A 25071-nucleotide genomic window follows, 5' to 3' on the forward strand; every position below is an offset into this window, starting at 1 on the left:
AAGAAACGGGGGCACAGAAAATAAAAGGGTTGGATAACTTAATGAAAAAGTAGATGAGAATCAAGTGAACGGCTACCTCATGGGATTATATGAGCTGGGTAATGTGATTGCCCCTGTGCATTTAGATCTGGTACAAGTAGTACAGGTTACAAGGGGCAGAAAATTACACACATAGAAGTCATTGGCAAAGTTTGATGGGTATTTTAAAGTGGATTTTTTTAATATTTCAAATAATAATTTGTGGAAAATGAACACAAACTAGGTCAACAACAGTCACACAATGAATCAGTCTAACAGGGAGAATACATATAAAGCATGCAGGTTTTGCAACCTACGTGATCAATGTATGGAATAAGCAGGATAAGCGACAGAATAAGCGTTCAGACTGCAGCTTTGTTCCATCATTGATTAAATGTTCCAGTGACACATTTTTCCATATTGTTTCCTTTTCTTTCACTCCTCTCTGTCACATTCACCTGGGCAGACAGTTGGGATCTAGAAAGTCCAACGGTGGTTGGCAGTAGTCCGGGTTGAGGCCATGGTCAAGATTAAGCGCCTGATCCTGAGGCTGCCCCGGCAACTCCAGGGTGAAGCTCTCGCCGCCGTCGGAGCCTTGAGGGAGCTCGTTGGTGCTCAGTGACAGCTCGTCATCCTGAGCCTGAGTGTCCTCGTCATCGCCACACACCCTCCCCTGAGGAGACAAAGATGTGAATATTTCCTATAGGATAATGTTTCAAAAGTATGTTAAAGAAGTTTATTCCTCACATGTAGGCCTCTGAGGTCTTCATGGAGCGCTCCCTGGCCCGGAGTGGTGGCGTTGAAGGACTGTGGGTCGGCGGATGTGTCGTAAGAAGTCGACAGAGAATCAGTGTGATTGGTTTCCTCTGATGGAGAAGGGTTAGTCTGGAACAGGAAGGCAGAGCAGGAATATCCATAAATTTGATTGACTTGTGCTGTCAAAGGGGGTCGTTACAATAACAGACAATAACATTTTTCAGGCTTCAGTGGACGTTAATGTGTTATTGATCCAACAGTTACGCACAAGCTGAGAGTGGGAGAGGCTCTGGCTTGTTGAAGACTCCTCTTCCTCTGAGGACTCGTCCGAGTCGTGGGGGTCCTCGTGTCCCAGACTGGGGGTGCTGCCCGAGTGCTGGCTCTCCTCCAGCAGGTCGCCCAGCTCGGTGCTGTCCAGCGATCGCCGACGCACGCCCCAATTAAAGTTATCGACAGTCTCGCCCTAGATAACACACACACGTACGCATTGGCAGACAAGGACAGAGGCGATAGTAGAAGTGAGAACAATATTTACATGTTAACGTTCAAGATAATAAGCAGCTGCTGTCTGAGAGCGCCTGACGACAAGCACAAGATGCAAAATGAACTGTTATTCACGGCATGAAAATATGCTGGAAAGGCAGTTTGCATTCAATACGATCATCTTTTTTCCCCGCTTTGCAGTATCGTTTAACTTCGTTATTCAATAGAGCAATATAGTCAGAAATGTAGTTCTGCAACCAAGCTGTGAGAGCAAAATGAAGCACAATCATCCTTTGTTTTTCTCAGGGGGAAACAAAGGAGCCAGCAACACCACAGCGCTGATAAAAGCCAATGTAAGTGCTCAGTGTGAGAGACCTTACCTGGAGCTCCTAGGCAGCGAGGGGAAGAGAGAGAGACACAGAGTTAGACAGAAAGAGAGACACGGACGAGGGACAGAGAAATACATTTCAAATATATTGCAGTTACAGAAAGACAGGCGGAAAATTAAACGCACATTTAAAGATGAAAGGGAGGAAAGAGACAGAAACTTTAATATCAAAGTGTTTGTGACTGAAATACAGTGAAATATGAAGCTTACCTCTCCGTCCTCCAGCTCCACGTCCAGGAAGTCAAAGTCTCTGAAGACCCGGAACTGCTGCTCGCTGGCCGTGTCGTCCAGCGTGTCCTCTCTGGTCCCGCCCTCCTCTGATGACACACCACTCTCCCGCACCTCCATCATATCCAAGTCGCCACATGATGAGAAAATCACCTGAAACAAAAAAGGGGGTGAAGCTTACATAAAATTCCTTACAAACTACAGAGGCACTTTTTCTCCATAAATATCTAGCAAGGTTGGAAGACTTTTCAACAGCTATAAACAAAAAGCTTTCTGGGTTCATTTTACACAATTTGCCCAAACCAAACGTGACTTCTTCATTTTTTTATTACACATCTGTTGGCTGTAAACAAGCTTAAAGTGTAGGTAGAGTATTGTAAGAAAGGGACAAGGAGTAGCTTACAGATGGGTTCTTGGTGAGTCCAACTTCTTGTCCACATAGAGACAAGACGTTCACCAGCTTCTCTCTGGTTCTTTTCTACATATGGGACAAAGACAGCAAGAAATAACAGAATTAATCAAAGCAAACATAAGTTTCATTACTTCTGATTGTTCCTTCCAGTTTCTTGGCTTGTACATTTTCAACTGCTTTAGATTCAATAATCAACAAATCAGTAAGCTGACATGAATTAAGCATTTACATACATAAGAATTTGGCAGCGTTTCGGTTTGTGCCATTTAGGGCTGTCAACGAATATTCTAAAGTATACATGCATACATGCAGCTACTTTAATGGTAAGGTGTTAATATACCTGAGAGGACTGTGGTCGCCTCCAGCTGACTGGCACCAGGATGGTGTTGGAGTTGGATCCAGAGGAGGTGGAGGAAGTACTGCGGGTTACAGCCATGGCTCTGGCCTTCCCCTCTCTACCTCCTGAACCCTGGAGCTCGTCAAACCTACGCCCAATCACTGGAGTCTGCAAAGCAAACAGGGATTATATTTAGGACATGTAGTCCTACTTTTCCTAGAAAACTGCTGAAAAAATGCGAGCGGATGGTGGGAAGAACATAAGGGCAATTGTATGTTGTTGCTTCCTCACCTCAGAGATGTCAAAGGTGAAGTCCAGTGTTTTTCCAGGCAGGGCTTTGGACGACCCGTCCCACACCCTGCTGACCTCCAGGTTGGACAGGTCACCCTGCGAGTGGCCGTACACTGGATGAACTAGGCTGGCGGAGCGTGACACCACCAGTTTCAAGATGTTTAAGGCATCCTTCCAGTGAACAGTCTATTGAATCACAAACAGAGTGTACAATATAAGTTGAATAGAAGTGCATATGTTATGTCTCAAACTAACACAAAGCACTGGCAGACAGTTACCTGCACAAACTTCTCAATGGTCTTTGTGACATCAGCGTTAAACTGTTTGACTTGTACAGCTGTCAGGTCCATGTGGCTGAGCAGGCAGTAGATTATCTGGAGGAGAGACTGCTGCATGCTGGGAAGGCCCTTATCCAGCAGCTGAGAGACAGAGAGACATTGAGTGAGTGCCTGAACGGCAACATGAACCCAGAAATGGACTGTTTACTAGCTGTCCTTACTTCACAAACACTGGGAACTTTCAACAAAACTATTGTAAACAGGGTATGTAATGCATATAAATCAGCAATTACCTCAGCCATATAGGTGACCATGTTGAGGGTGATGTCAGAGAAAGCCTCATGGAGGTAACGGCAAACCACACTGACCCAGGAGAACGGGTCCCGTGTGTAGGAGCGTGACTTGTAGAGATTCATCACATGGGCCAAATGGGACAGCTTCGTGTGCTTCTCCACCAAACACACCTGAGAGAGGAAAACACACAGCATGAGAGGAAGCAGGCTGTTTTTCAGCTGATAAACTTAAAGTGTAAACTAGACTAAACTCTTAAAAAGAATCACACAGTACCTGTGCGATCCTCTCAGCGCTCTCCTTACAAAACTGATTCGGGTGGCCAAAGTGCTGCACCAGGTGAGGCAGCAGACACAGCACATTCAGAGGGAAACCTGCAGAGAGGAGAGATTGAACTTCAACACCATGCACTGAAGACAAGGATGAGATAAGATGAAAAAGATCCCGAGTACCTACCGATAGACTGCGAGCTGTCGACAACAGGGACGCGGGAGACGGGCGTGAGCTGGCAGAAGAGCTGTAAGGTGAGGTCAGACGTGGCCTGGGAGGTGAAACCCTTCAACAAAAGCTGCTGGATCCCAGAGAACCCGCTCCACCTCAGCTGAGCCTGCAGCTTCTCGAGGCGTTCACGGTTCTCTGCTCGGTCTAAGGGCACCTGGGAAAAAAGAGATTTTTGGATTCAACTGAAACTAAGTTTTATTTAGCGTCTTCCTGAAAGTCTTTCTGACAAATTGAAGTGACTTTTTGGCCAGTTGCTCATGTTTCTGGAGTGCTGAAAATGTACCCTCTAGGATCAGAGAGTTCTATCTTGTTTACCTTAGACAGCAACTTGTGAACGAGCCGAAGTGACATCTGATATTCAAACTCAAAGTCGGACTCCATGAGTGAAACTGCAACCCAGAACACTGTGGCCAGTATTGATGACGGGTGGGAAACGTGAGCAGGATCAGATAGAACGCTAGGATCAATACGATTGGTCGATGATGTGCAGGACCCGGGGGTTCTTCCTGTTCGGGCGAGGCCGTGACTGTTGCAAGCCTGTAGATTGAACATTACATATAAGATTGAATTAGTGAGTTGTATTGGGTTCAACAAGTCTGCTAGCATTAAGGTGTCTTCCTTTCTTGCCTGTATGCGATCCAGAGTTGCACTGCGAGGAGGATCACTCGCATGGTGGCCGCATTCCCCAAACTTCTTGGGGACCGAGTAGGAGCGCTGGTGCCGTTGTGACGACAGACCGACAAATCCAGGACCGGGGAAGTTCAGCTGACCTGTGCTCTTCCTGTTCATCAGTTTGTCACTCGTCACAAAGTCTGGTGAGGACGTCCTGTTAATCAAGCGTACTAAGAATGAATACACTTTTATACGGTGTCCTTGGATCAAATCGTTGTTATGTCTGGGTACATTCAGATTTTTCACACATAAACAGCAAAGGCCCACCTGGTTAGAGCTGCCATAAGGTCGCTGTTTTTCAGACATTCTGCAAGATTCACCACAACTGACTCCAGCGTCAACAGCACCTCCATCACGTAGCCCTAAACACACACACACGTTGAATTAAAAAAGCACATATCAGCACCAAATTGCATTCTAATCTGCCAAGTAAAAGGGATGTTAAAGGTGGTAATCTTTAAGTCTTCTGCATGTTCTCACCTGCACCTCGTCTCCGTGTTCTCCCACCACCTCAACGAGGCGCGAGACCAGGTCGGCGACAGCGTGGTTGTTGATTGGCTGTTTGAGGGCTCTGAAGATCTGGAAAGAGCGTCCCGCGTAGTGACGTGAGGAGCTGCACAGAGCCGTCTGTAAAGCCACATCGCTCAGCTGCTGCTCCAGGTGGAAGTCTGTGGAAACAGATGGGTACAAAAACACATTAAGGTCAACACAAACACACATGCAGGTTTTTTTTTTATGAATCTGTAATATCTCCTTTAGTGGAGGTTTGATTTTTTGGTGGATTTGTAGTATTTTGCATTAGTTCTGGTGGATTGCCTCGTGGTAGAACAGAGAAGAAGGCAGAGAAGAAACACATACGACACTTCTGTTATTCACTGCATGCCATTTGGCAATAACTGAGCTGTTTCTCACCCGTCTTGGACTCCTTGAAGACAGAGACGACGTGACGCAGGAAGTTGGACAGCTGCTCCGTGCTCTTTGAGTTGGGGTTCTTTGGTGTGATGTCCTCGTGCACCCACAGCGGCCCAAACGCTCTGAGCAATGACAACACAGTACTCCAGGCACTGTATACCCACCACCAGTAGCACCACATACATGTTACACAAGCACTTAAACATGTGCACCATGCACACAGTGTGCCGCACACACTTCGCAAACACACCGGCTTGGACATTTTACCCCTTCAATAGCATAAAACATAACGGGAGGTGTGTGTGTGTGTGTGTGTGTGTACCTTGTGGAGAGAAACTCGATGAGTTTGTTCGTCTTCTCGTCTGTCTCATTGGGCGTATCTTCAAGGTCCTCCAGGTCATCGGGCGTCACAAGGGGCAAATTTCCAACACTGCCTGCAGTGCTGCCGCCACCCAGGCTGGCAGAGGAGGAGTTTGAAGTGGAGCTGAGGCCGGAGTCAACCACTGGAGACGTCTGCCACTCTCGCAGGAAGTCAGGTGCGTCTAAGGGAACAAGTTTTTAGATTTAAGTGTGCTAATTATACATTGCCCCATAGGCTTGATCATATTTTTACTGTTTTTAATAAATGTGTGCATGCCTGTTGAGTTTTCACTACTTACGTGACTGCTGGTACTCTGTGTGGTAGCTGGACTTGATGGTGAGGGTTTTATTGTCACTGATCTCTCTCGTCAGCATCAGAACTGACGCTATGACCTGGAAACACAACATGGAGGGAGTAGGAATTTGATATTGACTGAATAATTTTCCAATGCCATTATATAATGAAATGTGTTCATTCAGGTTAAGATGGCACAATAACAACAGGCATAAGGATCCCACTCTGACCTGGAAGTTGTTGTTGCAGGAGAGGGCAATGAGGAGGTGGAGTAAGAGACGTTTGCTGTGTTCATAGACCTCTGGTCTGTAGTGGTCAAGACCTGACAAAGAAAATACAAATCCAGTGAGACAACAGGATACAGGTGGGTACAGATACATAGAAAGAAGGGATAAAACTGCAAAATAATGCAGTACCTTTTTTACATTTTTAATTTGGTTATAACAGATTTTGATTAGGCTTAAATATTTCTAATTCTTAAAGGAGCAGTTCGGCCCTGGAAAAAGTCACTCTCAGTCAAAGCTGGTGTTCTCTGTAATCAATAGAAGCAATAATATTTGAAATTGGCACCATAGCTGTGGAGAAAGTTGTACAAACAGCTACATTCCTACAAAACCCAGGGTGCATTGCGCCCATCCCTCTGAAAGGAACGGCCCAGCGGCAGACGCTGGAGTGAGATACTACCGTTTCGTAGCAGGCGATGGCTCAGAGCGGTACAGAATCCGAAATACAACGAAAATAAACCGGTGGATCGTCTAAAGAATCTTCAGATCTGCAGTCTAAATTTCAAACCTGACGATTTTGAACCAGACATGACATCGGAGGCGGGCATCCTAGATTGAGGAAGTGTGGTTTAGCAAGCTCCCACGCTACGTAAAATGCATGATCTGAAAGAGGTTTTCCATGGCCCACTGGAGAAGCAGATAGCGTCCTCCAAAGGCACAGAGACAAATTGCATTTTTTCCCTACCATAATGGCATTAGCTCCCCATAATAGCATGATAGAACTGAGGTTGAAAATCAGTGAACTGGCCCTTTAAAATGTACCAGCTTCTAAGGAAGTAATGTATTAAGAGCTGAAATATTGCTAGCTGCTGTGCCCACAAATGTGGGTGTACAGTTTCTAAAATGCCCACTTGTACAGGGGCTTGTTGTGCTTCACTGGTTGCTATGAAAACTCCCAAACAGGAACAAGCATCTCCTGTTTCTTATGTACAGCCTGTACATTGCTATAAATAAACGTTTCTCCCAATACAGCAAGGAATTCAAGAAACAGAACAACACTGTGCACACTGTATAACAGATTATCATTAACACCATTGTGTTAGTATGCAGAATATGCAGGTACATAACACTACTTCTCAGCTGACAGGGTAGGTAAGCCTCCACATGTTAAAAAAACATTGTCTTGGTGAGAAACTCGGGCCCTGGGGGAATGTGTCTGCTGACACATGAGGACGGTCTGTCCTGAAATGCACGTCTGTGTGGGATGAAGATAAAACCTCACACTGTCATGCTATGAGCCTAAAGGACGTCACAGAAAATACCTACACACCTCAAGGTTCTTATTGTGTGTTGGTATGTAAACAAATTGTTTGGAAGGGCAGTGTGTGATGATTTTCGTACAAGCTTCTTTTAAGTCCGCGTCATGTTTGTTAAGAGTAAGATTGGCTAGAGAACTTCTCTTAGTCTATATATGAAAGGTTTTATTCTTTATTTTCTTTAAATTATGCTTTTCTTTGGCATTTATCTTTCCCGTATCAATCAGCTAAGACTTAAATCAAGTCAAAGGTCGACTTAAGTTGAGTTTTAATCTGTGTGTTGTGTTCACCTACCCAAGAACAGGGCATGTAGAAGCAGGGGCAGGTGTAAAGCCCAGTCTTCTCTCACGCTGTGGTCCACCACCATTTCAGTCATGAAGATCACTGCTATGTTACACCTGAAGAACAACACGTTAGAATTAGTGAGAGCACAAAATATCAGCAATTCTTGCTACTTCCACAGGCTGACCATCATTCATCACATGTAGTGTGAAAGATCCAGCTCTGAACACAATTATCTTTTGTTGATCAGTATAAAGGGACAATAAGAAAACAATAATCAAAAAGGGGGAGGGGGAGGGAGTACCTTGCTTTGCTGACTCTGCTGATATGTGCCCTGATAGTAACAACACTTTACCAACAAGTCTGTTGATCTGTTATTTCAGAGACGGTTGTCTGTACAGTGTGTGTCCGTGTTTGTATGCATACTGTACCTATGCAGCGGTCCTCTAGGTGTGATGGTTTCTGGGAGGTAGTCGACCAGAGGAGCCCAGCAGCCTCCATTGACAGGCATAGGTAACGGCTGAGGATGATTGGTCTCCAGAACACCCAGCAGCCAACCAGCATACGGCGGGAGCGGGTCAGCTACGAAAACATCAGACTTAGTGAACAAAATATACTTAAAGAATACATACTATTACCACAGGGCATGCTCTCTATGAACTGATGACCATTGATTGTAAAGCACAAAAGAAAACTCATACAGGAACATAGAGGCAAAGCAGAGACAAACAGCTGGTGTCACGGGTCATTCACAAACCATTAAAACATGTGGTATTTCTAACACACTCCAGGTGTTTTACAACTACCTGTTTAATACGCACATAGACCAAAGAGTCAAAACAGAGTAAAAACAACCAATCACTGTTTGACCAGCAGACGCCAGGCAGACAGTTGATACTTAATCACTGGTCCAACCAAAAAATAGTTGGGCACATAACCTGGCTGGCTGGTTTTTTTTTTACCCGTAGCAAACTGATTAAACAAACAAGATAAAATGTGTTACTATTGAGCTCAAAAGGTGCTGGTAGGTGGATTTTGTTACATTGTTTAGAGAAAGAAACAGAAGCGAGTTTGCCCTGTTTCTGGTCTTTATGCTAAGCTAAGTTAGCTTGGTGGCAGCAGCAGCAAATAAATTCAGCCTTCAGGTACAGTACATTTGTCAAGAAAGCAAATGAGCATATTTAAGGTCTAATTATAAGCATTTTGGATCAATGTAAAATTATTAAATAAATAATGACATTTTTATATTTTTAAGAATTAAACTAAAACCCATCTATTCGTTCTGGTTTTTATGTCATGTTTCATACCTTGATTATCATCCTTATAGATATTATTGTACTTGTTAAACAACATTCTGATGATTTTCATTAGAATATATTTTACATTATTTAATGAACATTTAACTCTTTTATTAAAGCATTTAATTTACTTTTAATGGTTGCATTATCTTTTAATTACTCATCTTTTTACTATCTTAACTACCCATCTTTTTTTGTTGTCTTCCATCCATCCATTATCTATACTGCTTATTCTGTTTAGGGTCGCTGGAGCCAATTCCGGCTGTCATTGGGGGAGAGGCTGATCACCAGTCAAATCACAGGGCTGACACACAGACAGACAACCTTCCACGCTCACATTCACACCTACGGGCAATTTAGAGTCACCAATGACGAGCATGTCTTTGGACTGTTGGAGGAAGCCGTGGTAATCGGAAGTAAGCCATGAATGCACATGGAGAACATGCAAACTCCACACAGAAAGGTCCACTTCGTCCAAACCGGGGTTTGAACTAGTAATCTTCTAGCTGTGAGGTAACAGCGCTAACCACTGCACCACCACGCCGCCTTTATCAATGTCTTTTTCAATTCAATGTATTTATGTCGTTTGTGTTAATTAGTCTCAACATCCATTTTATCATTGATTGTGAAGCACTTTGTATTGCATTTTGTTTGTTTGAAAGGCTCTATATAAATTAAGTTTGATTGATTGATTGTTTTGAAACGACGGCTCGGTGAAGTGTCCCCAGATAAGTGTTTGAAAATCGGACCCCGCCTGGTCCTTGGCCGGTTACGGCTCTGCTTAGTCACGAGGACGGCAGCATCAGACTCACAGCCTCCCAACACAGACGCCTGCTAAAGATAGACTGGATACCATCAGTGTGGTGGAGGTTAAATCTGGATCTGTGTCATGGGGGACAGTGGTGGCTCTTGGCTCATGTCCAAATAACATGTTTGATTTACAGCTACAACATAAGCAACACCAGTATGACACCAGTATGATTATGTTTGTATGGGTAATATTTCATCGAGCACAGTCCCTACAAAAACAATCCACTGTCAGTCTGTAAATTTATGTCTGTATGGAGGGAATTGTTGACAACTGGCATAGGGCTTAGATTTAAGTGGAGAACATTATAGACTGACATGAAGAATCTCTGTCCTGGAGCGCTTTCTGAATCGCAGAAAGCTGCGTGCGTGCGTGTGCGAGTACACATCATACATTTATTCTCATGAGAACCAAACTTACTCTTCTCGTCCTCGTAGGAGCCTCCGGAGCTGTTGCTGTAGCGAGACTCCAGTCTGTTGTGAGCTCTGGCCCTTCTGAGACAAGAGCATGACACGCAAAGTTAAATCTCCATATTTGAGAGACTGTTTACCTTTGAATGAGTCCGAGCATATTCAGCTACCTTTTAATACATTGTGTTAATACTGACCGCTCTTCACTCTCTCTGACCAGCTTGCTCTCATCTGTGTCTGGCAGATTGTCCTGACCTGCTACCACGGTGTTGCTGCTGGAGGTGGTGCCTACACATAAACATCATAAAAATACAGCACTGTCAACAACATAAAAAGCCAACAGTGAAAGTCAGTGTTGTATGATTTGACATTGCAGAATATTTAGGAACACCTGCTCTGACCTGTCTGTGAGGTGGAGGCCTTGTTGCTGGCGGCAAAGCGGTAGAAGGGAGGGTTGTCGCAGTGCAAGACCACAGGGTTGACCGGGTCAGTCTGCTGCAGCTCAAACAGGAGCTCCTCCATCGTCTGGATGGTGTTGTTGCGACACAGGTAGATCACCACCTTCTTGATCTAAAAGAGATACAAACATGTACATTTTAGAATTATTTACATTATTTAACCAATAAATCACTTTGAAAATCTGGAGATATTTTAGTGTAGAGCAGTGTGGGTTGTGTACAGACTACACTTACATAAGGCAACAGTGTTGTATCACTGCTGACTCCACACAGGCTGATAAGGAACTGCAGAGTGATCCGCAAGTTGTTGCTCCACCTCTCATTGGAGACCAGAGCGTTCCAGGCATTCTCAATCTCTTGGCCAGGAACCTCGTCACCATACTGATAATGTAAAGAATAAACATTCAGTTAAAAAGCAGGAGATTTCCCAGGAGAAGGGACAGTAACTTCACAAACCATGGCCTCCTACCTTTGCAGTCATGAACATGAGGTTGTTGAGCACGAGAGAAGTAGCCTGCAGGGAGCCCCAGCCGTTACCTCTCAGACTGGGAGACAGACCCACGCCCTGCCCCTGACCGTGAGGCTCTTCCTCGGGTGTGCAGGGACTTGAGGCAGGCGGTAGGAGCCCTGTGTCCACTAGCTCGATGTTGCTAAGCCAGGGTAGCAGGTAGGAGAGCATGATCTGTCTGCCGTTAGGATGGGTGGTTGGGAAACGCTGGCTTACCTCTGCACGGGGGGAAAAAAGTGTCAGGGGAATTAAGGTTGTCTTGAGAAAGCTGAGCATTATTTAAAGGTGTTTAACAACAGAAACAAAAACACATTAAAGGGAGGGTCTTATGCTAATTTCAAGCTTCATATTTCACTCTGTGATACCTGTGGAGTAGCTTAGCATAATTTACAGTTAAAAAAACTCATGTGCCCTCATACAGCCTCTGACTGAAACGACTCGGGCAGCACTGTCCCTTTTAGAAACCCCGCCCCTACAAGGCCGCTGTCTTCTGATTGGCCAGCTCTCAGAAGCCTGCTGAGGCTGCACTTTGTGAGGTGTAGAAAAAACTGTGTGAAACCTGGCGTTCACAGCAGCCTGCAGGCTGAGCTGAGAAGCCTGAGGATTACTCCAACATACTTTTACATACAGATTTGAAACTTCACCCAGGTTAGTCTGGACATCCAACATTGTAACATTATATATATGTCTTAAAATGTGAAACAGCATAATACCCCCTCTTTAACAACTCAGTCTTAACAACTTTATAACTGTAAACTGTAATGTACCTGAGAAAAGAGGCAGCGTGAGCTCGGGGTACATGCTGGCCAGCTGGATGGAGAGTTGAGACAGGTTGACGCTGTACAGGGGGGGCAGAGGGCCGTGTGTCCCGTACAAAATATTACCAGGCTTCTGCTCCACCATCCGCTTAGAGTATGCACACAGCTTAGACTCCAGCACCTGCAGACATTATACTTTTCATTCAGTGTGCATTGTTAGGTTACAATAAATTAACTGTGTTCTTCTCTCCTGTACGCCGTATGTACCTGCATCAGCTGCATGGAGATCTCATATATTTCCCTGCTGGTGTCTGAGGCCTTGAATAGCACGAGGTTGAGCAAGGTCACAAGGTCACATGGGTAATTCCTGGCAAAGTAAAGAGAAAGACTCATTAGATGCTGCTTACAAGGAAAACAATATATGTAAACAAGACGGATGTAGGCTCAGCTGTACATACATCATACACAATGCAATGTGTGGATGAAGTGTGATGTCTCCAAGATGGGAGGAACTGGCCTTTGTTGTGTTGTTTTTTATCCTTTTTAAGTACAATAATAAAAAATTCAAGTTTCAAGCTCTTAAAAAGCTGGTGGACATTCAGTGTCTTGATTTTAACATAAGGAAACCATTGCATTATTCCTCACCTGTTACCACAGACAGTGGCGATGGCCTTGAAGCAGCCAGATGCTAGCTGGTAAGATCCAGTGAAGCAGCGGTCCACGGCCCAGTTGAACAGATTGATTTGGTCTGGGTTCAGTTCTAAGAGCAGGATGACGACCTCACAACCCAGACGGTGCACCTAGGGGAAACAGATGATGTTATGTAGACAGAAAAACGTACACTTCAATAATTATTTCCTTATAAAAGCTAAGGTGTTTACATTTCTTAATATGTTTGTTCATGATAGAATTATTCAAACGTCATGAGGTGTATTCACCAGGATATATTTTCAGGAAAAACAACATAGAAAGTTTTTGTTCAATAAGTTAAAGGCAAAAGTTGACCCCGGGGTTGACCTACCCGCAGGTCGTGACAGGCCAAGATGTTATCAAGCCATTTGTAGAGATAGCCATCAGTAGAGAGACCCACATTGTCAAACACTGGACCGCAACATAGAACTGCTGACATGGCCTGGGTGACAAAAGTTGACATAATGCTTAAGTTTCTGTTGAATGTGAAGATAGTAATACATGACACAGTGACTCTTGCTGTGCAGTGAGGTGTAGGAGTGTTGGTGTTTTGTACCTTGAGAGCGCAGTATTGGTAGCGAGTGATCTGGTGGTTGCGGTCGCTGTAACGATCGAGGGGAGTGAACATGACACTGAAGGGTCCGGCCCACTGGCTGAAGAGGATGAAGAGATGGTGTCTGAGAGACTGCTGAGGGAAGAGGAAGCGCCTGTGGTGGACTGGACACAGAGGGAGAGAGAGAGAGAGACATGGAGGGTCAAAATAGGAGACAAGCTAATTTATGAGCATTTTTACCAACTGGTATGGCTGCAGAAGAGTAAAATACAAATGTATTATGATATATAATCAATAAAAAATCATTATTTACCAGGAACGCATTGGATGAGATTAGCCACCATCCCGCTAAAATGTGCTCTGATGTCTTTAAGCACGTCCAGCTCCTTCTCATTCTCAGCCTCCAGAAGCATCCGGGTCAGATCCACATACTCGAGGAACAAAGCCCCCAGCGCCAGAGAGTCGCGCTCCAGCGCCCCATTGGTGCTAAAACGGAGGAGATCGTAACATAATGTAAGTAATCAGAGAGAATCATCTTAGATGTTAGAAAACGTCATGTGCATCAGCAGGCTACAGAAGGAAGAAAGTGTGAAACAGATTTGCATATTGACAAGTGCAATAAAGTAAAGCAAGAACGATTGCACAAAAGATACATGAGGCCACATTGCATAACGCAATATCAAAACAGCTGGAGGGCACTCGGGGGATAAATGTGGGTGGTACCTGTCGCTGATGACTCCCGCGTTAGCCAACAGTTCAAAGATCCGGAGCAGCTGCAGCCGGAGAAGATCCCTCCTCTCTCTGCGCTTCTTGTTCTGAAAGCACACACAGGTTTCAGTTTAGGAACTAAAGTGGTGGAAATGTTAGTGTGTTATTTTATTTATAATGAGATAATTAGTATCGGAAAGAAAAGTGACTTAACATAATCAATATGTTCTATTGTCATTAATAATTAATTGACTTACGGAAAGCATCTCTAATAGCTATGAGTATACACTTTAGATAACATGAAAGATATACAGTCATTAACAGCTGTATATATATTATATATAATGTATATCATATGCACTACCAGTCAAAAGTTTGGACACATTTTCTCATACAAGTGAATGGGACAGACTTTTGACTGGTGGTGTATGTTTTGCAATGTTCTGTCTGGGATCAAACAGTTTATCTGATTCAGTGTGTTTCTCTCTCTGTCTGTCTGTGTTTGTGTGTGTTACCTCAGGCCTACGTTCCAGTGCTTCCTTCATCAGTGGATGGAGCTCTTCAACCAGCTCCCTTCAAACACACAGGATCAGAGAGGGAAATAAATCATTTGATTGCCTAAGCGACACTGATCAAATCTGCCCGCCTTGTAAAGGAGGATGTTCTGGTCGAAGGAGACAGAAGGGTTTGTATCAGATATCTATCTTGTGCAACCAAAATGTCAAATGCCCTAAAAACCACTAATCCGCAGACATGGGTAACGTCAGACGAATTTGTCTGTGGAGACGTTAATCTCTTTCATAACAATGGGCGCCCTTTTGTAAAAAAAAAACCATTACAGGTTAAAAATAGATGATCTCTTCAAATGAAATACCTCCCCTTCACAAAGGATCGTCTGTCCATTGAAAATATGCGATTGTCTCAGTCCCTGTGAGAATTCTCTTCTACATCAGTGACAAAGGTATTTTTTTTCCTTCCCTGAGTGTCAGAGCGGCATGCAGCTCATCTCAGTTATGAAGTGAATGCTAAGGCTGATGGGAATAACTAGAAAGAGGAAGACAGCGTAAAGAGGCGGATTGATCACGCCTTTCTTATGTAAGAGATTAGGAAGAAGTCTAGCGGATCACCCGTTCCCTTTTCTGATCTAAATGTGACAGGTTATTCTCTGCAAAAGTAAAAGCTCACACCAAACAACAACAGGACAACAACAAACAGCAGTTTAATTATTCATAAACACTTAAGCATCAAATCAGAAATGTGTTTTTGTTATAGACAAATTATCAGCACTGAATCCTTGTCTGGTTTTGTGTCGGTGTTGATGTTTAAGTACCTGAAGACCAGAGCGTTTGTGCATCCGAACCCCAGCACCAGAGACTCTGTGATCTCCAAACTCTCAGCCCTCATCAGCGGGACGAGCTGTTTTAAAAGCCAGGCTACCGAGGGAGTGCCGATCACCTGAGTGACAAAACAAACACACAAACATGGATCAGGAAGTCTTGTAAGAATATAAACTTTAGTATCATTAATAATGAGCTATTTTTCCAGTTTTAAACCATTTTAAAAAAGAAAAAAAAGCAGATTTTTACAGTCTAAGACATTAAAAGCTAAATCTTAATGTTATTCTTCACAATAAAAGCAAAGCTCTTGGAGTCAGAGAAACTAAATATTAAGTATTTCCCTTGAAATTAAAACAATGCATCGCTAAGTCGATTAAAGAAAATTAGTAGTGAGATTAGTGAAATTAGTTTTTCAATGAAAAATACCATCATTCTGTGTTTCCAGCTTCTTTAATGTGAGGTCTTGTTGCTGTTTATATCATTACAAATTAGGGCTGTCAGTGAATATCCTACAGTTGAATACATCACAGAAGTCTAACAAAAAACGGATATTCGGTTTTTAACATTAATATACAATGTGAAAAAATAAAGACTTCAGCAGCTGTGAACTCTCGTGTGTTCTCGTATGTCCTCACGCGCACACTCTCATGGTTGAGGAGCATACTTTAAACATAGCTTTGAAAGCACACGTTACTTTATACGTCAATAATTAACTTTAGTCTAGCTGAAACGAGCTAAAACAACAACGGTGTGGTAATGATTCAAATCCTAGCTTGGACGGAAAGAGAGAGAGAGATTCTCTCCCAGCATGACAGACAGGTATAGGTATGTTGAATTTTTATGTTAATGAATATACATGTCACACATATAAATATACCTGTCACAGCACAGCTCGTTCAGAGCGCTGAATGTCTGTCTTACGGTAACTTAATTATTTTAATTGTTTACTTTGCAAGGTGTAGGAAGCCTATGATGATCTTTTAAAAGGCATGTTTATGTTTAAACAAATATATCTTTGCACATAAGTTCGTCTCCCGTTGTATTGGTATGCCCTGTTGTGGACATATTGCGCAAAAATAGATATTCGAATAGTTCAAACCTTTGTGTTTTTTAGAAGGAATAATCGAGTGTCATTTTTTGCCAATTTTGACAGCACTACTACGAATTGGACTTTTTCATTTTGGAACGCTGTTTAAACAAAACAAGACATTTTCAGTCATCACCTGGGGTTTTGGGAATCAAAAAATGTCAACAGACTATTTAATAATGACTATAAAGTTTAGATGCAGGCAACTCCAAAGCCTGTCATAACCTGTAAATCAGTTAAGATTCCCAAATTTGTTGTTTGTTTTGCACTCACCTTGTTGTCGTAGGTGACGCTGCCATCGGGCGTGGTGGCAGTGATCTCCGGTGTGGAAGCTCTGAGGTGACCGGGAGACATGATGCTCGGCTTAGCCACGCCCAGACACAGTATCAGGTAGTTACGCCACAGAGAGATGTAGTTGTCGCTGGAGCCTGCCGTGCTGGTCTTCTTAGCATTCACTGGACTGCTGCAGGAAGACAACAGGGGAACAGGCAGGAGGTCAGGTACTTTAATCTTAAATAGTGGTCTGTGAGAAACGTAAAAGTTTAACGCTAAGATATAATTAATGAGGGTTCTTGTACTTGGGGTCAACCAGTGGCAGAAGCAGCTGTAGCCGTGTGAAAACGTAAGGCCAGGCATATCCCAGGGCGGTGGGGCAGTGTTTGGGCAGGTGCTCCTGCCGCAAGAAGATGTGCAGACAGAGAACCCACGGGTCCTTCATGCACTGGGCGAAGATCCAGACATGGCTGGGGCTCTTCACGTCGTAGGAGCTGCTCACAAGTCGAGCCGTCCACTCCACCAGCCACTGGAGGTCAACGTGGTGGTTGAGAGGCAGGGTGGACTGACGGAGGGGGAGGGAGACAATTATTAATGATACAAAGCGGTAAAGGAAGTCATTTGGAAGATGAATGTAGCTGCTGTTACGAACACACTTACTGAGTCAGAGACAGCCACGTGAACAAAGCTGTCCATTACAGCTGGGCTCAGCTGGTCCATGACCTCTATCATGGGTTTGTCATCGTCCTGGAGGGGAGGACGGTAATAGAATGAGCTATTTTTATAACAGCGTCATACAATGTGAGAGAATTCACGGGCTGCATATGCTGCATATCTAATCACAGCTACAGTCAGACGGCTCTCCTTCTAACCAGCTGCCTGATACATGTTGATATTTTAATCTTTGGACTGTATATTTATCTATCTCCTAAAATAAAAGACAAAAGCTTTGTTTGTTTCCTGAAGATAGGAGTTTCCTGTACTGTACCTCAGCATGTCCCAGAGCAGTGAAGAGGCAGCGTATTTCTCTCAACACGCCGACCGCCAGCTTCCTCGTGCTGATCTGACACGAGCAGAGCAGCAGCAGAGCCAGGCCCTCCACCGCATGGAGCACTGAGCAGTGAGGGCTGCGCTCTGGCAGTCTGGGGCTGGACTGATGGAGAAGGAGGACAAAAAGGGAGGGGAGTTAGTAAGGAGCAACAATTACAGCTGTTAGCTTGTTTGACCAGAAATTAAACCATAAGTCAAACACACTTTCAGCTCATCCCTCTCATTTTAGTGGCAAGATCTCACTGGACCAACATAAGGACATTACAACAACCAGTGATGTCTGACACATTGCAGGCATAGTGTGGAAAAATAAAAAAGGATACACTGAATTGTGAAATTATAACTGGTGTAAAAGGGGAAACATTTTGACGCTGTACAAACCTCAACTCCACCTCGCGTCTTCCCCTGGAGCTGCAGAGCTAACCTCCACTGTGTGAGCAGCTGGAGGAGGAGTTTCACTGACGCATCCTGCAGACCCTGATGGGTGTCTTGGACCTGGAATAATTTGGAGAGAGACGTTTATAGGCCTCCTGTGGCACGGAGGCTAATTTTGGCAGGGTAAGTAATACTTTGGAGCGTCAACTTAAATCAAGGTGACAGAAGACTAAGGGCAATGTTTTATGAGTTTTGATTTTAAACTACTTACATATACATTATTATACTGTGTTAAATACAGTAATAATGTATGATTTTTAATGACATAATGTAAATAAATATGCCAATTATCATGTTCAGTTGACAAACAGTAAAAAAACAATGAAGACTCCAAAGGATAACAAGCCTATTAACCACAACAGTGCACAATAAACATAGCCTTAACCCACATTTAAAGATGTGTAACCACTGTAAATGCAGGATATAATCTTTAATCGTTTTCAGTCGTACCTCGCGCAAAAGGAAATGTGTGTAACCAAACAGGACGTCTTCCCTCCAGTCTGAGAAATCCAGCAACAGGCTCTGCAGGGAGTTCTGGGAAATGAGACGAAGCTCGTCGTCCATGTGCACCGTAAGTCTGCGGGAAACATGACATAGGAACAAAGTTGAATGAGCAAGAGTATTTTTTGGCTTTTGCCTTTATTGGACAGGACAGCTGAAGAGAGACAGGGAATGTTGGGAGGAGAGAGTGGGGGATGACATGCACCAGAGGAACCGGGATCAGTGCGTCGAGGACTATAGCCTCTGTATACGGGGCACCTGCCCTACCAGCTGAGCTAAACCAGCTCCCCTATAGTGAACAAATGAATGGATATAGTTGTGTGACCTCACTTACAAAAAAATAAATCTCTTTATGCGGGCTCCAACACAAATTACTTCGAAATAATGGTCTTCAACTCACCGTGAGAGCAGGTCAATGAGCTCGGGTTTGGACATGGCATCAGGAAGGATACGAGGAATGGCTGCCACACACGTCCTGAACAGGTCGATTTTAGGCTTCCTTTCACCCCTGTCAAATGTAAAAGGTGGGATGTTAGGCACGCTGAAGGCAGTGAAAATTCACTATTAAATAGAGGTAGTTCTTTGGGGCACTGGGGGAGGACAGTGACCCTTTCAGCACACGGAATTCTTATATGCGAATCAAATTTGTTCTGCAACACACTGAACTGGTAACTCTGCTTTACTTTACGAGGTTTCATTGAGAAATTGCATAAGACTTGGCAGCCCTTCATTGATTATGTAGAGGCTGGGCAATAAATATCCTGTTAACTCTTTGCAACAACTATGTTGTGCCTGATGGGAGATATATTATGGTATGTGAAATTGGTATGTGAAAAACTTACGTGATCATGTCCTCTGGTTCTTTGTTGAGCATCTGGACGCTGGTGAGCATCATACAACGTCCGACCTCCTTGTCCAAGTGCCTCAGGATGTTGTCCAGAGACTTTCGCACCTGGGAGTAGTACAGTGACATGCCTGTGGAGAACAGAAAGAGACATTAAACAGAGTTAGAGACTACATTCACACTATACGGGCTGGACCACCTCTCCAGACACACACAGACCTATTAGTTTGGCTTCCTCTTCAGTGAGCGTCTTGCTGAGATAAGTTTTCTTCTTCTTTAACGAGTTTCCAGAGGGCAGAGTGGCTCCTGTGTTGGGCATAGGAGGCTCTCCGTCCTTCTGTTGCAGAGCGTCCGCTATCACCAGGAACGCCCGCAGACCTATGTTCATACGCTGGAACACAGACAAAGCACAGCATCCTCACTATATGCCAGAGAGTCTGCTTATCAGGAGCAATGTTAAATTTGTGGCAGTGATTGAGTAAACACACAGGAAAGGTTTACACTTTGAAGAAAACAATTGAATATGACCTAACTGAATCTTTATTGCTGGATATAAATGTTTATTTGTGATGATTATCCCTAAAACGTATACAATAATCAAGTGGTACTCAAGAAGAGGTTAGCTTTACTGATTAGAAGTGATCATACAATATCTGCAATTTACTAGAACATACATACGATTATAGGTTTATATATAGAACATTGTTACGCAGCTGTGTTAAGTACTTGATTCTGATTGGTTAATTACGGCAGAGGTCTGCTATTCTAGCTAATAGACCATTGCTATGAAGAACAGAGCGTTGCTAGGGATTCGGCTCTAATCACGCAATCCGGAGGACTAACTGTATCATATAAATCCGTCGAAAGAAGTCCGGTAACTTTGGCGTTGTTCTATTCACAAAGGGAAGAAAAAGAAAGAGAGAAAGCAATAAAGTTTAAAAGACGAAAAAACGATAAGCTGTTAATATTTTAGAATTATCCAAATCGTGCTGAACCCATTTGTGAGTTTATAAAATGTCTTTAGCTGAGCCAGAGATACCGTCTTTACTATTCTTCCTTGTGGAAGCCTGGTGCCTACATTACCCACAATGCAGCTTGACGGCCAAGAGTTCGGCAGGAGATATGGCTCTGTTACGCTGGCATGAGCTAATGTAGTCTCGATTTGCTAGTCTCGTGCAGAGATGAGAAGCAGCCTACATGTTGTAATCCTCGAGTCACATTTTAAATTTCACAAAGTTCAACCTGGAGCCACGAAAGGCCGAATAAAAAATGTCCCATATGCAGCAGTCCTACCTAAGATCTGTAAACAGACTTTGATGTGTGAAATCACTGGAGTTCCCCTTTAGGCTGCGGTAACTTCAATGACTTGTTTCTGTTGTTATGAATAGAATCCTGTAATCACAATGTATATGATCAGCCCCCGGGTTGCTTAGTCATTGTGGTGACGCATTTCATGTCAGAGCTCCAACAGCGAGCATATTGTTCTTCACCTTCCACCTGATAAACTGAAACTACAAATAAAAGAAGGAATGCTGGTCCTGGTGACGTGGCCCGGGGGACGCGCGGTTGATGTGTGTGCGACTGTGTGATTGAGTGTCTGTGTCAGGTCTCTTTACCTCTGGGTTGAGACTGAAGGCTTTGGCAGGTTTCCCGACGCTCAGCAGGTCAAATATGATCTCCTTCATGGCGAAATCCAGTCTCTCCTGAACAGAGGACAAACACACCGGTGTTACAGGAGAGTTAATGTGGTGTGAGGCTAAGTGCATCTGCGTTATGTCACTGATGGTGCACAGATGGGACATTTGTTATTACATAACTGACTGTATAGAGCAACAACACATGCTTAAAGATCAAACAAAAGATGTGAGGGCATATGAATGTACAGAGATAAAAAGACTTATGTATCTTTAATATACAGTATGTCATAAATGGTGCTTTGTTACAGCAGCATCAATGAGTGCAAGCACCTTGAGGATGTTTCAGCGAGCGGCAAAAGCCATTAAATGACTATTTTTAATATTGATAATGGATTCTGGTGAAATATAAAAAAGATTTGATCCTTGGTAATCCTGCGTTATTAGAGCACATGTGGGGGCAGGTACTGAAATTTTTTGCCTTTGACCTGTTTCTGAAACTCTGTCGAAAATACTGTTTGGATTAACCCGTGTTTGAGTCTCTTGGCGATGGTGAAGAAAAACAGAATCAATCCTGGAAAATGTCAGATTGTTGGCTCCACAGAAAACACAACAAACCCAGCTTCACTTCTCATGTGCTTTGACCTTCAGCAGAAGAGTTTCTTCATCTAAGACTTCATGTGAGTTTGTACATAAACGCGTCACACACACACCTGTGCAATAAACTGGATAATCTTGACAAAAATGTTAAGAGGCATGTCTCTGGGCACGACGCTACGACTCCCTTTGGGAAACAGAGTGGATGTGATGGACGTCAGACGACTGGGGAAGAAGAGGGGGAAAAGAGGCACAAGTTTAATTTATCCTGATACTTTAAAATATCACGTGAATTTCAAGACACAACAAAAACAAATAATATCAAAAAAGTGACAACCTCTGCTCTGCACGAGGGCTTTTTACTGAGTTTAAAACTGGCTTGTATTTTGAAGGAGAGGTATGACTTTACAATAGAAGAAGCTGAAACAAAAGCAATAAGTAATATCTACATGTGGTTGTTACCTCTGTGTCCCCGTGTTGCTCTCGCACTTGATGCGGATCATGTAGACCCACAGCAGGCGGTAGAGTGATTCCAGAGCCACACGTGCCATCTTGGGGTCTTTATTCTGCATTCATAAACATGCACACATTTATTATCTTTCACCAGGTACAAAAATAAAACACGATTTCCTCTCAACTATAAGGACAAACAGAGACATTTGATAGTACCCTGACAGACATTGCTAACATACTGTACTCTGTACGGACACGTGAGAATGTACTGCGCGTGCTACACACTCTGCTTTCTCAGCATTAACAGCGTGATCATGAATCTAACTTGTACTAAAGTCTAAATGAGCCTCCGTCAATCACTAAACCTGCTGTGTTTCCCTGAAGGCAACGCATACTGATGGATGTTTTTATAGCATGGCAGCAGCTCAAGGGTGACGTTCACTGTTGTGTGCATTTACTGTTTGTCACAAACTTGTACCCTATGGGCAGACATTTATTGCACAGACTCTTTGTTTGAGAGTGTAAAACTGTTTGCGATCAGTACATATTACCCCTGCGATGGTTATTTTTGCACATGCATGCTACGGAAAGAAGGGCTGACCTTGAGATTTGAGAGGCAGTTGTTGAGGAAAATGTGCCAGCGGCTGAGGAAGAACTGCTTCTGACTGACACACAGCAGGCAGGTCACCAGAGGATACAGAGCCTGTTGGGGAGAGACGACAGATGGGACACATTTGTAGCTGGCATTTCAGATGATAGGCAGTGAAGTATCCAAGTTCAACACTCATTGACTGTAAATGGAATATTAGCAATCCAAATTGTCTTTGGACGCATAATCTCTTAATGAGCTCAGTCAACAAAAGGTCTGGGAATCATTCATTTCAAGCTCAAATCTCATTTAGGAGACATTTCATTTATTTTTAGATTAAACATTTTTCTCAATCATGTTCACATATTTCAGGCCTTAAAAAAAATCCCTTATTTTCTCAATTAGCTTCGTCCCCCTCTCTGGAATTGAGCCTATATAACAAAACAACACACTTCTATCTGTATGCTTTCTCTTGCCTGAAGCATGGACAAAACAGTTACAAGTTTATAGACGAGACCACTACATTATAAAGTTCACACACAGGAATGTGAACTTGGTGTCTGGTCTGTTCAATCTCCTGGTAAGTCTGCATACAGATCATTCTTTGACATGAATGCCTCGCTAAAGACCGCTGTGGGTCCAGTTACACCCTTGTCATGAACTTAAGCTTTGAGGAGCGCATCGTTTACCTGTCACTCCTTATCAAGGTGGGTGTTTGTTATCTCCCATGTCAGTGTCTCTCAGGCGCTCGGAATAACAATTAAGGAAACACACCACATTTCTGCCATTCCGGTCATATCTGTCTCTGACACGGCAGGCTATTGTTTGTTTGTTTGTGCGCATGCCTGCGCAATGTTCATGTGCGAAAAGTGAAAAGTCAGACAGTGTGTGTGGAGAGAGGTGTGTCAGGTCAAGAACGCATGAGTTGCTTTGAGTATTTGGAGAATCTATGGAAGGACACATGCATACTGGGCGAGTGACATGTCTGCAGCTCAGCGGAGGGCCGAGTCACAGCACAAGGAGCGCATGCACGTATCACAAATAGAGCATCAACAGCAGACTGTTGCCATGTGTTGTTATCCAATTTGTCTATCAGATAGGTGTGGAATCAAAGGTAGGGTAGGAGTAAGAGGAAACAAAAGGCAAACATTTCCTTGTTAATGAAAAAATCTGCCTTGCCAAATCTTTTTTTTAACCTGTTTTCAAAGTTGATCAAATTGTTGAAAAAATCCAGAAAGAAAATGCTTCGTCTTGGGCGGGTTACAGCACTAAATCATGCAATTTAAGTTTTGGAAGTAGATGAATGAGGTCAGTTAATGGTGGACAGATCTTACTGAAGACGGCAGATTTTTCAGCTGTTCCAAGAAAATAAGACTTTGAAGTGGCAGGAAGCAACATGAACAATCCCATGGAAACAAACTTCCGCTTCTCTGAATTACTCTGCTACACCAAACACAAACACATGCAAAGAGCGCAAAGAGAGAGATACTACTAAAGTTATCATTATAGTTACGATCTTTGGTGTGGACCACCTATTTACCTCTAGGAAGGAACAGGGCAACCTCTACATCACTCTTCAGCCCCTTACACTTGTCTGATCCCTCTTTTTATTCAGCGCTCTCTTTGTAGCTTTTGTCTCCTCCAAGCTCTTCCTTCTTTTTGCTTTTTGAGCAGTTTATGACGTTGTCAGCAAAGGACGTACAGGAAATTTACCGCAAGTTGCCATTGCTCCTGACTGACACAGCCTCTGCGTGCGCGCTGCCGACACAAGTCACGTGGAAGTTTGATGACAGTAGTTTGTACAGAGTCGCTGTGATTGGCTAGTTACGTGAAAAGCTAACCCTGATTGGTTGTTAGATTCAGACCGGACACATTTTTTAACAAACTAAGTACAAAGGGGCAGGCGCTCACAGTTCAGCAATAAACATCACTTCAATTTAATATTGTTAATGGAAATGCAACGATCAAAATGTATTATTTTAACCAAATTCTTATGAAATAATGTTGCCTACTGTAGCTAAAAAATGATTTTATAG

At 43.4% G+C, this 25071-nt stretch overlaps 1 protein-coding gene across 1 annotated transcript in view; it reads right to left on the reverse strand.

The window, feature by feature from the left end:
* fryb (furry homolog b (Drosophila)) overlaps positions 1–25071 on the reverse strand; it is a 43925-nt gene that overhangs the window by 6522 nt on the left and 12332 nt on the right. Inside the window, exons 11-59 of the mRNA XM_069672152.1 lie at positions 23048–23149; positions 22456–22559; positions 22110–22218; positions 21379–21465; positions 19982–20153; positions 19761–19893; positions 19319–19426; positions 18868–18994; positions 18364–18477; positions 17921–18085; positions 17593–17679; positions 17238–17497; positions 16933–17122; positions 15566–15690; positions 14751–14808; positions 14251–14342; positions 13841–14013; positions 13531–13691; positions 13306–13416; positions 12930–13084; positions 12552–12651; positions 12294–12465; positions 11488–11744; positions 11253–11399; positions 10962–11130; positions 10758–10848; positions 10571–10644; positions 8476–8626; positions 8057–8160; positions 6453–6544; positions 6227–6320; positions 5890–6109; positions 5568–5689; positions 5136–5323; positions 4923–5017; positions 4611–4809; positions 4299–4520; positions 3939–4137; positions 3759–3856; positions 3485–3655; positions 3192–3332; positions 2914–3099; positions 2626–2790; positions 2277–2351; positions 1856–2026; positions 1638–1646; positions 1043–1237; positions 766–903; positions 477–691 (exon numbers count right to left, since the gene is read on the reverse strand). Coding sequence (XP_069528253.1) covers positions 477–691; positions 766–903; positions 1043–1237; positions 1638–1646; positions 1856–2026; positions 2277–2351; positions 2626–2790; positions 2914–3099; positions 3192–3332; positions 3485–3655; positions 3759–3856; positions 3939–4137; positions 4299–4520; positions 4611–4809; positions 4923–5017; positions 5136–5323; positions 5568–5689; positions 5890–6109; positions 6227–6320; positions 6453–6544; positions 8057–8160; positions 8476–8626; positions 10571–10644; positions 10758–10848; positions 10962–11130; positions 11253–11399; positions 11488–11744; positions 12294–12465; positions 12552–12651; positions 12930–13084; positions 13306–13416; positions 13531–13691; positions 13841–14013; positions 14251–14342; positions 14751–14808; positions 15566–15690; positions 16933–17122; positions 17238–17497; positions 17593–17679; positions 17921–18085; positions 18364–18477; positions 18868–18994; positions 19319–19426; positions 19761–19893; positions 19982–20153; positions 21379–21465; positions 22110–22218; positions 22456–22559; positions 23048–23149 — 6893 coding nt within the window. The remainder of the gene's footprint in view (positions 1–476; positions 692–765; positions 904–1042; positions 1238–1637; positions 1647–1855; positions 2027–2276; positions 2352–2625; positions 2791–2913; positions 3100–3191; positions 3333–3484; positions 3656–3758; positions 3857–3938; positions 4138–4298; positions 4521–4610; positions 4810–4922; positions 5018–5135; positions 5324–5567; positions 5690–5889; positions 6110–6226; positions 6321–6452; positions 6545–8056; positions 8161–8475; positions 8627–10570; positions 10645–10757; positions 10849–10961; positions 11131–11252; positions 11400–11487; positions 11745–12293; positions 12466–12551; positions 12652–12929; positions 13085–13305; positions 13417–13530; positions 13692–13840; positions 14014–14250; positions 14343–14750; positions 14809–15565; positions 15691–16932; positions 17123–17237; positions 17498–17592; positions 17680–17920; positions 18086–18363; positions 18478–18867; positions 18995–19318; positions 19427–19760; positions 19894–19981; positions 20154–21378; positions 21466–22109; positions 22219–22455; positions 22560–23047; positions 23150–25071) is intronic.

Source organism: Semicossyphus pulcher, unplaced genomic scaffold, assembly GCF_022749685.1.
Source record: "Semicossyphus pulcher isolate SPU_LCO1_2020_fin unplaced genomic scaffold, fSemPul1.0.p SCAF_10, whole genome shotgun sequence".
Lineage (NCBI taxonomy): Eukaryota > Metazoa > Chordata > Actinopteri > Labriformes > Labridae > Semicossyphus > Semicossyphus pulcher.